Source organism: Felis catus, chromosome B2, assembly GCF_018350175.1.
Source record: "Felis catus isolate Fca126 chromosome B2, F.catus_Fca126_mat1.0, whole genome shotgun sequence".
NCBI classification, from domain to species: domain Eukaryota; kingdom Metazoa; phylum Chordata; class Mammalia; order Carnivora; family Felidae; genus Felis; species Felis catus.
Window position 1 is genome coordinate 36,068,545 of NC_058372.1, and position 15,129 is coordinate 36,083,673.

Here is a 15,129-nt window from a genome sequence, read left to right on the forward strand (position 1 = left end):
AACAAAAATTGGGTTTCCGTCCTCTCCCCTGAGCACCCCATCATCTCCAGCATCTCCCCTGCTCAGGGGGCTTCCGGACCTCCTTTCACAGGGATCAGCCAGGGCCCAAGACCTTCAGCCTCCCTTAATGGTGGGCCTGCTCACTTCATTCTTCCCTATCCTCCTTGCCTCCTGCAAAGCCAAAGCGGACTACATGCTGGAGCCTAGACATACCCCAGCTTTCCAGCCTCTGGGCTTTTGCTCAGGCTTTTCCAGCTGCCTGAGACTCCCGCCCCTACCACATTCCCCTGGCCAAATCCTTCTTGCAATGTCCTCTCTTCCAAGAAGTCTTCCCAGGCTTGAGTTGGGAGCCCTCTATGCGTCCTGTGAACCCTGGGTCCTTCAACTGCAGCCCTCCGGGCCCAGACCCCTCTCTGCTCTGTGGTGTGATAGTTATTGGGATTAACATCTCCTCCTCATTTGACTCTTTGAGGGAAAGTCTGCATCAAACTGGTATTGGTTCTCAATAATTAAATGCTGACTGAAGAACCTTTCATGACTATGCTCACAACTGAAAAAGGACTTTCATAGAGCCTCATGGTTAGAAGTTACTTTGGGTTCATGAATCTCAGACCTCCCTCTCATTCACTCATTCAACTAATGAGGCACCTCTATGTGCCAAGGGCTGTTCTAGACACTAGAGATACATCAGTGAATAAGACAAAGACCCCTGCCTTCCTGGAGCTTACATTCTATTGGTGATGGGCATGATAAAGATAATAATGCAGGGAAAGGAATAAAGAGGTATTTCAGTTGGGGCTTTCAGGGACCTCTCTGAGGAGGAGACCTTGAATGAGGGGAGGAGGAGAATGTTCCAGTCCAGGGAACATCATGAGCAAAGTCCTCTAAGGCAAGAACCTGCCCTGAGTATTTAAAGGAAAGCAAGGAGCCCAGTGTGCTCAAGCTGAGTAGGAGCCAAGGGGGAGCGTGGCAGAAAATGAGGTCAGAGAAGGAGGCAGGGACCGGATCAGGTACTGGAGGCCTAGAAAATATGGTGATGAAGAGGGCAGAGCAGGGCAGTAACATGACATGGGACAGGGGGCCCCTCCATGGCATCCCTACTGGAAAGTCCTCCTGTCCAGATCTGATGCTTACAGAGTCTTCCTCAGGAAGGCCAAATGAGGAGCCAAATGGAAACGACAGGCCTGGGCAGCGCAGGGCTGGTCACCCAACCCACCTACCCCACGGGAATCTTCCCACAAATTCCAGACCCAGCCACGAGTGCAATGGTCTGGGTGGATGGTCTGGAGGCCCCAGTGGACGCAGAACCTTCCATCCTACCCCATCCTGGCTAATCAGTTCAGCATGACCCACTACTTTAGCTGGGGAGACTTGTCCATAAAGAGCCATTAGGTCTACTCTTGCTTAAAGTCACTTCCTCTACTGTGAAACTTTCTGTGGTCTGATAAGGCATGATCCCCAAGATGTACAGTTCAGAAGGAGAAGCAAGACACAGAACAGTGTGTATAAAAGGGGGCAAAATCAAACACACATGTACTGGCTTCTGTAGGCATAAAGTGTTTCTGGAAACTTGCCCCCAAGTCTAAGTGCAGTGGTTGCCTGTGGGGAAGGGTTCTAGGCAGCAGGGACTGAGACGAGCAGGGGGCTCTCATTATGTACCTTTTGTACCTTTGACCCACGCAAAATACATGGCCTGTCCCCTAAATAAGTGAACAAACAAATAATAAAAATTTTAAAGACTGTCACTTCCTCAGCAGAGTTTTCCATAACTCAGCCCCCACAGTCAGTCCCTGTTACCAGCTGTCTTGGCCCCTGTCTTGCTGTGGACATGTGTCACAGTGGCTGCTCAATCTTATCTGCTGCAATTAGCTGTTCAATGCCTGTCTCTCCCACTTGACTTCGGGTGCCCCGGGGATGGGAACTGGTCGGTCCTGTTCGTAGCAGCACCTGATGCCTGGCCCCAGAGCAGGAGCTCTGGAAGTGACGGCTGAATGATGAGTTCGTTGATTAATGTGACTCTCCTACCATCTCCCTCCAAGGGCAAATGTACACCCACACTTAAGAAGCAGGACTTCCCCTCATTGCTCACAAAACAGCACCCTCCCAATTCTGTGTTTAGGGCTTGGGGGAGGAAGACAACTCGGGTTGCTGTGTGATCTCGGGGAAAATGCTTAACCTCTCTGATTTATATGGTAACACCGCCCTCACCTGTTGGTTGTGAGAGATAATGAGACCACGGAGACAGAGCTCCCAGGAGGTCACCTGGCACCTGACAGGCACTCAATACATGCAACCTCTTACCTGTTTTCTCCGTCTCCTCCAAGACTTGCATGTTGTCCGACTGGAGCCATTTTCTTTGCAGACTCAGGAAGCCTTCATCATCTCAAAACCTCAGACAAGCTGGCTCTGCCTTCCTCCCTTGCCCAGATTCTGCCCACACCCCCTCCAAGGATATGTGATTCAGCTAAGCTGGGAAGCCCAGGCCTCACATGGGCCAATACCCAGCCTCCTGTGGACTCCCTCTCTCCTCCCAGCCCCAGCAACGCTTGGGCAGACCACCTGGTGCTCCGACTCACCAATGTGCTTCCCGTACATGTGGTAGAAAAAGGAGACGCAGTAGAACTTAGCGCTGGCATTGTACAAGGGACTCACCAAACGGGCTCGGTCCCCCAGTTCCCGAGGCCTTGATGTCTCAATGAACATGTAGTAGCCTGTTGGGAAGGGGCAGATGCACCAGCAGCCTCCGCCCCACCCCACACAGGCCTCTTCCCCTCTGATCCCTTCACTGCCTTGACTTCATCTGACCCCCATGGCACTTTGTCCTCCCTGCCTCACAGCACAGCACCGGAGTCTGGGCCAGTTCTGAGCTCGACTGTGCTCTCTCTTCTTCCGAATCCCTGTGAAGACAGAGTTGTGTCTCCCCCTCAAATTAGGGTTCCTTGAGGCAGGGTGCTGTCTCCCCTCAGACTGGGTCTCCCTGAGGGAAGGGCTGTGTTCTCCCCCCTCAGACTGGCCTCCCTGGCACTAGACCCCTCCCTGAAGCTGTCCTTCATTCCTTGCAGCAGGCCATGTCCTCACCCTCAGGGGTACCGCTGATATCAGTGGGGGGACCGGTGTTGGGGGAGCGCTTGGGATTCTGGGTGAGGGCGTTCTGCCGTGTCCAGTCAAAGTTGTCTGTCAGGTCCTGGGTGTAGCCACAGATCTTCTCATCTTCAAAGTGGCAGGTGTTGTCTGCTTTGGGGTGAGGGTGGGGATGAGACAAAGAGGGTCAGGCTCCTTGGGTCCCCTGGTCCAGCTTTGCCCTCCCTGGCCACCCCAAGGCAGGTCCCGTGCATCCAAACGGTGGACCCAGGATCTCAGGGCTTGAGAAACCAGGCAACTGGGCCCCTGACAAATTTGTTCCCAGAACAGAACTTCTTAACCTTTGTGCACCACAGACCCTCTGTCATCTAGTAAAGGCTAAGGACTCCATCTCAGAATAATAATTTTAGATGCATAAAATGAAATACACAGGGTTACAAAGGAAATCAATTGTGTTGAGATACAGCTGTCAAAATATTTAAAACACAAATCCGTGTTGTAATAATAATAAGTGGGCTTCTTTATTATCTAATTAAATAACAAGATCTAGTGTTGGGTCTAATAACTGCTGTGATTTTGAAGTTCTAATGAATGTTAATGATATTTAGAAATAGCTGTAACAACTTTAAGGTGATGTGAAAGCACCAGGTTTGTACTGATGACAAAGTCACAGGTAGTGATGTTACTACTGCGGTTTGTCGCCTACGTTCATCACTGAAGGAGATGTTAAACTTCTGCTAGAAGTTAGGGAAAATGAAGAAGTAATTGTATGCCCTTCCGTATTCCAGGATCACAGACCCCCCTGAATTCTGTCTATACACAGATCCTTTGTGGGGAGCAGCTTCCTGGGTCTCAGATTAAGTACCCCTGCCAGAGAGAACAGGGGATGTGGATTAGCCTGGTCTCTATTTTTCTTTTAAGGACTGTGAATGGTACTGGCTGAAGAGGAAAGGCCCTGAGTTCGAGACATCTCCCACCCTTGACCCACGCCCTCCCCCCCCCCCCCCCCCCGCCACACCACCTGTAAGCTCCAGAATAAATCCTGGATATACATGTCTCCAAGCCCAGCCCTGTTCCCCTTGGCTTCTCCTTCCAGCTGCTGGCCTCCACCCATTTTCTGAGTATCTCTCAGGGTCTTTTCCTCCCACCACGGGAGTCTTTGTGTCCCCAAAGGGAAGAAGAAGTGGGAGGGAGTTGTCTCACCTGACAGGTTGGGAGAGTTGATGGCTGAGAAAGAAAGTAGGAAAACCAAGTCAGAACTGAGGTGTGGGACTGCACAGAGGGTGCCCAGGCTTGGGACCAGGGGACAGGGTTCCCGAAACCAGGACTGGGGTCCAGAGGGGTGACAGAGTAGAACACAACACAGTGGGGGGACCCAAGCTCTGGACCCATGTGGTGAGGTTGGAAGGGGTCCCCAGGGTATGGGATGGGCCTCCCCTTACCACCACCACCACCACCACCTACGCTCTGTGTAGTGAATGATGCGGGAGGCCATGTCACCAGCCCCGAAGGTGGTGTAGGGTGTGAGGCGGACCTCGTAGCTGTGGGGCACACGGAGATCGGTCAGAATGTACTCCAGCAGCTGCCCCTTCTCCACGCGCCGCACTGGGATGGCCTTCACCATGGCGTTGTGCTGATTCAACTGTAGATACAGGGAGTTCCCAGATGCCCAGCAGGCCACACCCTCCACCAGAGCACCAGCCCAGGCCCTGGTGAGACTTGGAGGGTGGGGTGGGGGCAGTGTCAGGGAGCAGAAAGCATAAAGGACTAAGAACCCAGACCCTCAGTTTCCCCATCTCTGAGATAGGACAATCGCTCCTTCTATGCCTGACTCCTAGGGCTGTCTTAGTAAGCGACAGCAACACGTACTAAACAACAGAAGTGTGCTGGGCGCTATGCTGAGTAATTTGCCATTATTAATTCATTTACTCCTCAAAATAACACTTCTATGAGGTGGAACATTATAATTACTCCTATTTTACAGATGAAGAGACTGAGGCCAAACAGATGCAGTTTGCCCTAGCTCATACAGAGCTGGATTCTAGCCTAGGCAGTCTGCCCCAGAGCCACACTTTTACCCTCCACACCTAATGCCCCTTGGGCAGAACTACACCGAAGGAGACTATACAAAACATCCGCATAGCTCTGGCCTCGCATTCTAGAGATCCTGTGGACGAGACTGACCCCACACCCCACGTTAAGCTCCTGGCGTAAGGAAAGGCCAAGGAAAAGCTCCTGACCCGAGAGCAGGTTCTACATTTTGGGAACACGGCTGGTGGCTCTGCCCTTTTTCCTGTCTGAATCCAGCAGACCCAGCCCAATTCTCAAGCCTGTGCCCAGAGCAGGAGTCCAGAGGGGGCAGGTCCCTAGAGCCTCCCAGTTTCTGCTGCTGTGTCCAGAACACTTTCTAGGTCTGAAGAGTTGTCTATAAGGGGGTCAGGCCCTGCCTCCAACCCCTTCCCATGGCTTGATGGACATTGTCAGGGTCAGCTTGCCCCCGGGCCCCTGTCCCCCTTGACCCACCTGGCGGACACTGAGTCTGTAGTTGAGCAGGGGGTCGACAGCGTCAGGCTCCCTCTGGGTCCACTGCAGCACATAGGAGTAGTTCTTGGACAGCTTGTGGCTGCGGGTGGGGTTGGGGGTGTCGAAGTAAAACTCCGGGCTGTAGGCTTTGGCTGAGAGGATGGGGATGGGGGCGTGGGGCCGGGGAGGGTGGGGGATGGGGAGAGAGACAGAGAGAGGGAGTGCCGGAAAGGGAGACAGAAGAAGATGGCGAGGAACAGAGAGAGGGCATGGGGAGACAAAGAGAAAGGGAATATAGTGACAAGAGGAGACGGTGGGAGAGGAGGAGATTGGGAGAATGAGGTGCAGTCACAGGGAAGGTGGGAAATGGAGAAAAGGGAGATTGGGAATTCCAAGAGGTAGTATTGGTGAGAACAGGGAGGAAAGGCCAAGGAAAAGCCAGAGAAAAGAGAAATTTGGGAAGACACGGGGGAGGGATATTAGAGAGGACACAGGGAAAGAGGATGGGGAAAAAGACACAAAGAAGGGTAAGGATATTGAGGTACAAGGAAGAGAAGAGAAAGGAGAAGGACAGAGAGAGACAAAAAGGTGGGGAGACAAGGAAAGTATGGGAGAACAGGGGAGAGGGGAAGGAGGTGGGAAATGTCACAGGGGCCTCTGGCTGGCAGGGCTGGGTGGGGTGGGGAAGGGCTGGGAAGTGACCCGTCCTGGCCCCCTGCTGTTGAGTGAGGAAATCCAAATGAGGACTAAAGGGGCACCCAGTCAGTAGGGGCTGTTGGGAGAGCTTGGGGTGCAGAAGGGCACAGGCACAACTGTGGCTCTCCTCCTGGGGTGCTGCCACCAGGTCTAGTGGTGGGGAACCAACTCTCCCTCATGAAGAGAGGGGGGGATCAGCAACTCCTTTGGCCACTATGCATTCCCCTCGTCCCTCACCTCAGCCCTTTGACTCACCCAGGCCCGCCTGCAGCCCCAAACAGCCCACCCGGGAGTGACGTGATGATGAGATGGGCTGAGAGGGATTTCTGGGTACCGAGGGGCCTGAATCTATGGGGTGACAGCTCAGGAAATGTGTGCTGGCAGGACTAGAGCCACCCACGACGTTCCAGAGAGGCTGCTGAGGGTCGTCTTCTCTCCTCTAAGCTACAGCTCTGGCCCCTCGTATTGGGCCTGGGGTCACGAAAAGAGGGAGTCCCCCATCCGCAGCTTCTGGGGCCACGGATTAAAGAGGAGGGGCTTGAAACGTGATGGCTGGGATGGGGCGGTGCCCAGGACTTGAGTGGGCGGGTTTAAACCTGGTGTGGGTGGGGCTAGAGCTCACCTGCTACCAAAAAAAAAAAAAAAGCAAGAAATGGAGCTGGGATTGGACGAGGCTAGAAGGGGTGGAGCCTATGCGTCAGGCAACTAGGGCCTAGGCGTGGTGTGGGCGGGTCTTTAGAGGGAAGGGCCCAAACTTGGTGCTCCAGGGGCTGGAGGGGAGAAGCCTAAACCCGGGGAAGGAGGGGTTTGAGAGAGGCAGGGCTGTCCGAGGCCAAGGAACGGGGCTGAGCTCAAACGGGGGCGGGGGGAGGGGGGCTTAGGACACGTAACAAGCGGACCTTGAGACGACCTACACCTGGAGTGGGCGTGGGCGAAGGGATCTAGCCTGTCTGGAGGGGTCCTGGCTGTAAACGACATCACGGTTAGGTCCGGGCGGCATGGGCGGGGCCTAGACCTGGCATGGGCGGGTCTTGGGAAGGCAGGGGCCTGAACCCAGTACGGGCAACTGGAAAGGGGCGCGGCCCAGTCCGGGAGTGGGCGGGGGCTGGAGTTGGGGCGGAGCCTGGTCCCAGGTGGGCGCGGTTGGGTGGGGCGGGACCCACGGGACGCTCACCCGAGACCTGAAAGAGGCAGGTGGCCGAGCCCACGTCATTGGAGATGCTGCACTCGTAGCTGCCGCTGCTGTCGCGGGTGACGGCGTCGAGGCGCAGTTCGGAGTGGTCGGGAGCCTCGGCGGCGACGGGGACAGCCGGCGGCGGAGGCAGCAGCTGCCCTTTGAAGCGCCACACAGCCGAGGCGATACGCTGGGGGCTGCCTCGGAGCAGCGAGCAGCGCAGCAGCACGGGCCGGCCCAGCGCCTGGCGCACATCCTGGGAGCTGGGCTCCACCTCCGGCGGGACTGGGGGTGGGGGCGGCGGGGGCGGCGGTCAGCGGGGCCGAGTGGGGTTTGAGGAGCGGCCCCATTGAAGGCGACGCACTCGACCCTGCTCCCGCACCCCGCAGCCTGGAAGGATCTCAGAGCGGATACACGCTCGCAACATAACACAATGGCCACGCTCAGAACTCCCTGACCTGCAGATACCCACCCCCCTCCCGGCCATTTCCTCCAGCCGTGCTTCCCAGACTGGGCCTTTAGTCTTGCCTCAAAGGGTCCCCTCACCCCACCGCGTAGTGAAAAAGCAGCATAACGTCGGGGTTTAGAGCATGATCCCCGGAGCTAGTTGCCTTAGGTTCAAATCTCAGCCCTGCCTCAAACTAGCTAGTGAGGCGTTAGGCAAGTTACTTATCCTGGGACTCGGTTTCTCTATTTGTAAAAATAAGGGAACGATAGAGTCTATTTATAGGGCTGTGGAGGGTTAAATAAGTTCATGCATTAAAATGCTCTTAGAGTAGGGCTTGGCACAAGGTGAGTTAACTCTCATCGTTATAGTCTCAGACACAACGTGCTCCCTTGAGAGTCTTTCAAACTCCCGTGTCTACCTGTCAAAATCAGTTATTTCTTTGCTCACTGGGTCCCTGGGAATGCAGATGGGGGTGGGGGGCACTTGGTATTGGAAGTGTGACAAGGGTCAGACTTCCCACCTTAGAACACGGGGGTGGCAAGGTTCTAGGGGTATCCGCAGTACTTGGAGGGGGCTGGTTGGACTGGAGTGTACGAAGGGGTGAAGAGGGGGGCAGGCCAGGCTGCGAACCGGGAGGGACAGCTCTGATGTGGTCCAGGTGGGGCGATGGGACTCACACTGCACGTTCAGCTGCACCTGGGCCTCGCGGGGGCGCACGTTGAAGCCATTATACCGTGCCGTCTGGCAGCGGTAGGTCCCACTCATGTCGCGGCTCACGTGCTCCAGCCGCAGCTTCCCGTCCGGAGTCTCCTCCAGGGGCAGCCCCGAGGGCAGCAGCGCTGCCTCCTTGTCCACGCGGGACCAGAGCACCGGCGGCCGCGGCTTGCCTCGAACCTCACACTGCAGCTCAGCGGGCGAGCCCTCCCGCACTGTCACCACGGCCCTGCCCTTGGGCACGCTGATGGTGGGCGGCACTGCGGTGGGGAAGCGGGTAGGAGCAAGGTTAGAGCTCCCCGCTAGCCTCTGCCGTGAGGCTTCTGCTCCCCTCCCCCTAGGAGCCTCCCTCGCGCATCCCAGATGTCCCAAAGATCCCTCAGCATCTCCAAAGCACAACTCGCCTCCCCCCATTCTCCCCACCTCCTGCACCCCTGAGGGTCTCCCAACTCAGAAAAAGGGCTGAAGTCATCCTGGCCTATTCCTTCTTTCCCTTTACCCCAACAAAAGGGGGTTCCACTTTTAAACAGTTCTACCAAAGGATGCCTTCCCTCAACCCCCTCTCTCCTGCCCACTGGCCCTGCTCTAATTAAAGCTTCCATCTTGTCTTCTGGAGTGCTATTACAGATCGCTAGTCGGTCCTCCAACATCCTGACCCCTCCTCCCAAAGTAATAGAATGTCTGGAGTTTAGCAGGGCACACAGCCAGAATAACCATGATGTCCCCTAGCCTGCTAGCTGTGGCCATGTGACCAAATTCTGGCCAATGGGATGTGACAGAAAATAAGGTTCTTCACAGGGAGAGGCTGTGCCCCTCTTCCCTTCCTTCTCCTTGGAGGCTGGAATGCAGATTGATGGCTGCAGCTGGGACTGCCATTGTGGACAAGGCGCTACACGCTAAGGGTAACAAGACAAGATGGAGCCTGGGGCCCTGAGGATCTGGTGGAGCAGAGCCATTATTCCAGCCCAGACTGCTCACTTTTACCAGAAAAAATAGTACACATCTACCTCGTTTAAGCCACTAGTAGCGTTTCGGGATTTTCTGTTATTCACCGCCAAACCTAATCCAACCCAGCACATCACCCAACTGGAGAGTCTTTTAAAGACTTCCATGGGTCCCATCCCACATGACATGGACCAAATTAAAATGTCCGACATCAAATATGAATTATAAATAACGCTACAAGGCAAGCTGAGGTCCAGTTATCTAGTTAGCATAATTTATACTCTGTAAACATTTATACATGTGTTGGCTTCAATTTTACAGTTTTCTCTTTGTATTTTGGAGCCAATTAATTTCTTTTTCCGGGTCTGAATCATTGCCACAAGCCCTTAAAAAGCTTCCGTGCCGTAGGCATCAGGCTGATGAGCCAAATGGAGGAAATCGCCCTGCGCCCCGTTGATTTCCCTGTTTCTAAAACATCCCAGCTCCCCAACCTTCTGTGCCCTCACACGCTAAAGGGCTGTTGCCTCCCCGCTTTGGGGCTGCAGTGCCCTCAGGTTAAAACTCAACCTCCTGGCGTCTGCGAACCCAAGGGTCCCGTTCCCGTCTCTGCCTTTCCCACCTCATCTTCCCTCTCTCGTCCTGTATCCCAGCTATGGGATCCCCTTGTAAGGGATACTCTCCCCGGACACGAAGTCGTCTCCCTGTGCAAAAGTCAGGATTCGAAGGCACCTCCGAGGCACCTCTGGTTCAATGTCTCACAGAGGTGAAACGGAGGCCCAGAGAATCAAAGAGGCTTAGTCAAAGTCAGCCAGCTCCTCAGGGCAAGGGGCTAGGGGCTGGAGATAAGATTCTAGGAACTCTCTCCGAAATTATCCCTTCCAAACTTCCGTCATGCATAAAATGAAACCCTTCAGGTGTGGCTCTAAAGTCAGACTGCTCGAGTTTGAATCCCAGCTACCCCACTTATTGTTTGTTACCTTAGGTAAGTCTCTTAAACTCTCTGAGCCCGTTTCTTCATCTCTCAAAACTGATGATAAACTATCCCATAAGGTAAACCATGAAGGTAAATGACATCAATATGAAATCATCAGAACACATAGTAAACACTCAATAAATGTTAGTCATTATTTCATTATTCTTATTTATTATTATCGGAATAAAGACCCAAATCCCTGCATGATCTTGCCCCTGCTGGCCCCTCCACTCTCTCACATCTCACTCCATTCTCCCAGTCGCACTCTCCTTGGGTGCTCCAAATGGCCCGTGCGCTTACCTGCCCCAGTGCCTTTGCACATGCTGATTCTTTGGCCTGCCTTTCTCTTCCACCCTCCCTTGTTCTCCTTTGCCTAGTAAAACCTGCCCCTCCCTCAGATCTCAGATCAAACGTTCTGAGGAAACTCTTTCCTGACTCTCACGTATCACTGTTTGCAGTCATATATTTATCTGTGAGACTATCTGAACAACGTTTGCCTTCCCACTTAGTTCAATGTAAGCAGAGCTTATCTGCCCACCACTCTACCCCCGAGCCTAGCACAATGCCTGGCATATAATAGGTGCTTAATAAATGTGTGCAACGTGAACAAAGGGTGTTCCCCTCACTGTGGCCTCCTCTTTTCAAGCTACTGTCCCACCTCCCCTCTGTGGGCCTCTCCAGCTCCCTCACACACACACCCCATGCTGCTTCAACTGCCCACCTGTCTCAGAGGAGATGTTGACCTCGACGCTCAGGTCAGGCACTGGTGCCCCTGGGAAGGAGGCCACGCAGAGGTAGGTGCCATAGTCACTGAAGTGCAGGTCAATGAGCTCTAGGCTGCTGGTGACGGCAGGCAACTCAGGGTCGTTTCGGGTCACCAGCAGCCTCTTGGACATGCGTGCCGGCTTGCCATTCTTGAACCACTGGTAAGTCACCTTCTCCTGGGGCACCGCATCCACATGGCACGACAGCTTCAGGTCTTGGCCCAGCTGTATGTTCTCACTCTCTTTGATCACATCTGGGGTGATCTGGAACGTAGCATTCTTCATGGCTACAGGTGGATGGGGAGGGAAGGGTGGCTGGGGCTGGCCCAAAGCCAAGGCTCTATGTCCCACCCCCATCCAGACCCAGCTTCTCTCCTTGAACCAGCCCTCCCTGCAGGCTGGGGGCTACAACCCCACCCCACCCCCAAGAGAAACCATCCCTTTACTTGGAGATTGCTCTGCTTGTTCAGATGCATTTTCAAAAGTTCCAAAAAGCTGGCTGTAGAAAAGTAGGTTTAGTAATCGTTCTAGCCACTGTTGATTGAACATCCACTATGTGAGAGGCGCTGTTCTAAGCCCTTTACATGGGTTGACTCATTTAAACCCATCCCACAGTCTTTGAGGGAGGCACTTTCCTGTCCCCATTGTACAAAGGACAGAACTGAGGCTCAGACAGTTTAAGGAACTGGCCCGAAGAAGTAGCCAACCTTGAATTCAGACTCAGCCTACGCTCTTAACGGCTGTGCTGCTTTATTTTTGTTCTTTTCTAAACCTTGAATATGCAAAATACAAATTTTGGAAAGATGTGCCAGAATGTACTAGTACTTCTATCTAAAGAGTGGAACTGAGGGGAAATTTTAATTTGCACATTTTATCCTTTTGTCCTGTTTGATTCTTTGCAATAAGTTTGTGTCATTTTTGTAATGAAAGCCTAATACGATGATTTTACATGACGTTACATAAAAACACAGAGTTTAGAAAAATGAAAGGTCTAGCCTTTTTTGAAAAGTCTAAATGTTTAAAAAAAAAGAAAAAGAAAAAGAAAAACCTGAATATTGTCTGACGTAGCCAAGAGGTAGACAGCATTCTTAACATTTGGGTGCGGATTCAATAGGACCGTGGTACAATGGCCATGAACCAGGACTGGCCCGGGGCAAAGCAGGCTGTACGTCACCCTAAGAGGTAACCGTAAGTATTTGATGTAAATTGCAATCTCACGAACCCAGGTTTTAAAGGCCCCGAATGTAATTAGGTGGAGAAAAATAATCTGACAGAAGAAGAACCATCAGAGGAAGAAATAGTCATCAGCAACAATCTGGCTACTGTGTTTCTTGCTCTGGTTAAGTAAAAAGTCACTGAGAGCTAGCTTCTTTTTGTGAGAAGAGTCAGAGACTGGTTGGTGAGGGAAGAACAAAAGGAAAGTCCATTTCATCAGAAGATTCTCCACTGAATTTGACAGAAGCTGTACTTTATTTTCAAGTGCTAAAGAGCTGGAATCAAGCCTAGATCTTTAAAATTTTCAAATAAACAACAAACAAACAACCTAAGGTCACTCCTAAGTCAGAAGAATTTAAAGTTCTCTCTGTGAAGCACATGAGCAAAATCAAGATCATATGGAGCAGCTAATGAGGCTGAAGTTTCATAAGGGAAGTGTTTGTACTTCATTTGCGCCAAGTTTTGTATCATTTTTACATTTACTAATTACCTTCAGACTCACTGACATGCTTTGCTAATAAAGATTTGCACATAAGGTATGTGCAAATGTATGTTACTTTCACTTTAACTCCATTAAAAAGGTAGAAGCCAGGGGTGCCTGGGTGGCTCAGTCGGTTGAGCATCCGACTTCGGCTCAGGTCATGGTCTCGCGGTTTGTGGGTTCGTGCCCCGCGTCGGGCTCTGTGCTGACGGCTCAGAGCCTGGAGCTTACTTTGGATTCTGTGTTTCCTCCTGTCTCTGCCCCTCCTATGTTCATGCTCTATCTCTCACTGTCTCTCAATAATAAATAAACATTTAAAAAAATAATTAAAAAAATAAAAAAACAAAAAGGTAGAAACCATTGTACGGGAAGAGAGGAAATTTCTCTTGCAGACTGGAATGTCCACATTTAGCTTTTCGCAGCCTCAGTTTCCCAATCTAAAAAAAAATGCAGGTAATCAACGCCAGCCCTTCTCCCTTCTTCCATTGTTGAGATGATATTTGGGAGAGGAGATTATAAATAAAACGTTCTACAAATCGTGGTCCTGCTGCCCGCGGGCAGACACCTGAGTTGTGGGGAAATCACAGTGCCTGGAACACGCCTCCTCGGCATATCTCATCCCCGAAAAGGAAGCAGACAGGCCCCTTTCCTAGGTCACTGGCAGTTCCTGGAGGACAGGGACGCTGCCTGCCTCCCGAGTTCCCTCCCACCCCTCTGGACCCACGTACATCGCACCAGCAGGTTGACGGTCTTCTTGGCAGGATTGCCCACGTTATTGGTGGCTGTGCAGTTGTAGTAGCCAGAGTCCCGGGCCTGCACTGAAGGGATGCTGAGGGTGCCGCTCTGAGCCAGGGCACCCAGGGGCAGCGGGCCCGGCCCGTGGGACCACTGCAGCTGGGGTAAGGGATCACCGCCTGTCAGCAGGCACTGTACCGTCACATTCTCCCCAGGGTTTACCACCAGAGTTTCATTCACAGACAGCTTCAGGGCTGGTGGTGCTAAGAGGACAAGGAGGTGGGGTCTTAGGGGACCATGAGGCAGGGCTGGGGGAGGGGTGGGGTCCAGGGAAACCATGGGGTTGGAGAAGGCCCAGAGGGAGAAGAGAGGGGAGAAGTCAGGGAGCAGGCGTGGGGGAGGAGGGGACGCACTAATGGTGACGTGCCTGGAGTCCCGTGTGGGGTGGGGCACTTTCTCCTGGCTGGGGAGTGAGCCAGGTGGGCAAAGGGCATGGGCAGGGCAGTCCTGTACCCGTGGTGTTGGTGAGCCGGAAGGTGATGGCCTTGTCCGGGATGCCGCACACGTTGCGTACAGACACCTGGCAGGTGTAGCTGGCGTAGTCCTGGGGCCGCAGGTTCTTCAGCTTCAGGACCTTGGTCTCCCCCTAGGGCAGGAGCACACCACTGGGCTGAGGGGCCTGCTTGGGTCTCCGGGGATCCCGCACACGTTCAGCCACCACCGGCAGCCGAAGCAAATTCCTGTTTTCATTCCTCTCTTTCCAACCTCCACACCGTTTATCCCCAGGGAGCCTGAGCCTGGGATGGAGACCGCGCTCTCCGTAGCCTGAGCGTCTCTGGATGCGATGTCCCGGTCCACACAGCCAGGACCACGCCTCAGCTTTCCCCCTCTGGGAAAGGGAGCATAAGGAAGGAATCCTGCCCTGTCTTACAACCTATGCAGACATGGGGTTGGCCCACAGGCCACGTCCACATGGGGAGCTTTGACAGCCACCAGGGATGGCCACCTCTGAAAGACTCCTCTGGCAGGACAGATTCATCACCATCTCCTGGGACTGGAGGGGACCCATGGGAAGCGCAGTCATCTCTCTGCCCCCCAACTCCTGCTGTGCCTGCCCAGGAGCCCCTCCCCCCCCCCATGTGCATGCAGGGATGACACATCCGCCCCTCGGGGGTGCCTTTTCTAACAAGCGATGTTCCAGGAAGACACGTTGCCTTGGGGACTCTGCCGTCCTCACCACTGCTCCCTGACCTTTCTGTCCTGATCTCATCTGGCCCAAGTTTTCTGAAGCCCAATCAGAACGCACGCTTCTGAGGTCAGAACAGAATCATTAGAGTCAGGGCAGCCCCTGGAACACCAGATCATGAGGCCTCAGTCCCC

The 15,129-nt window shown here is 53.4% G+C and overlaps 1 protein-coding gene across 5 annotated transcripts in view; it reads right to left on the bottom strand.

The window, feature by feature from the left end:
• Positions 1-15,129, bottom strand: part of MDGA1 (MAM domain containing glycosylphosphatidylinositol anchor 1) — a 61,138-nt gene that overhangs the window by 7,492 nt on the left and 38,517 nt on the right. For 2 of the 5 annotated variants that reach the window (XM_019830544.3, XM_045057474.1), the window contains exons 5-14: positions 14,263-14,395; positions 13,743-14,012; positions 11,276-11,605; positions 8,600-8,896; positions 7,475-7,759; positions 5,605-5,756; positions 4,546-4,723; positions 4,285-4,308; positions 3,079-3,234; positions 2,577-2,711 (exon numbers count right to left, since the gene is read on the bottom strand). In XM_019830544.3, the coding sequence (XP_019686103.1) occupies positions 2,577-2,711; positions 3,079-3,234; positions 4,285-4,308; positions 4,546-4,723; positions 5,605-5,756; positions 7,475-7,759; positions 8,600-8,896; positions 11,276-11,605; positions 13,743-14,012; positions 14,263-14,395 (1,960 nt within the window). Of the gene's footprint in view, positions 1-2,576; positions 2,712-3,078; positions 3,235-4,284; positions 4,309-4,545; positions 4,800-5,604; positions 5,757-7,474; positions 7,760-8,599; positions 8,897-11,275; positions 11,606-13,742; positions 14,013-14,262; positions 14,396-15,129 lie in introns of all 5 variants that reach the window. The other 3 variants (XM_003986077.5, XM_045057475.1, XM_019830542.3) reach the window with 2 other exon arrangements.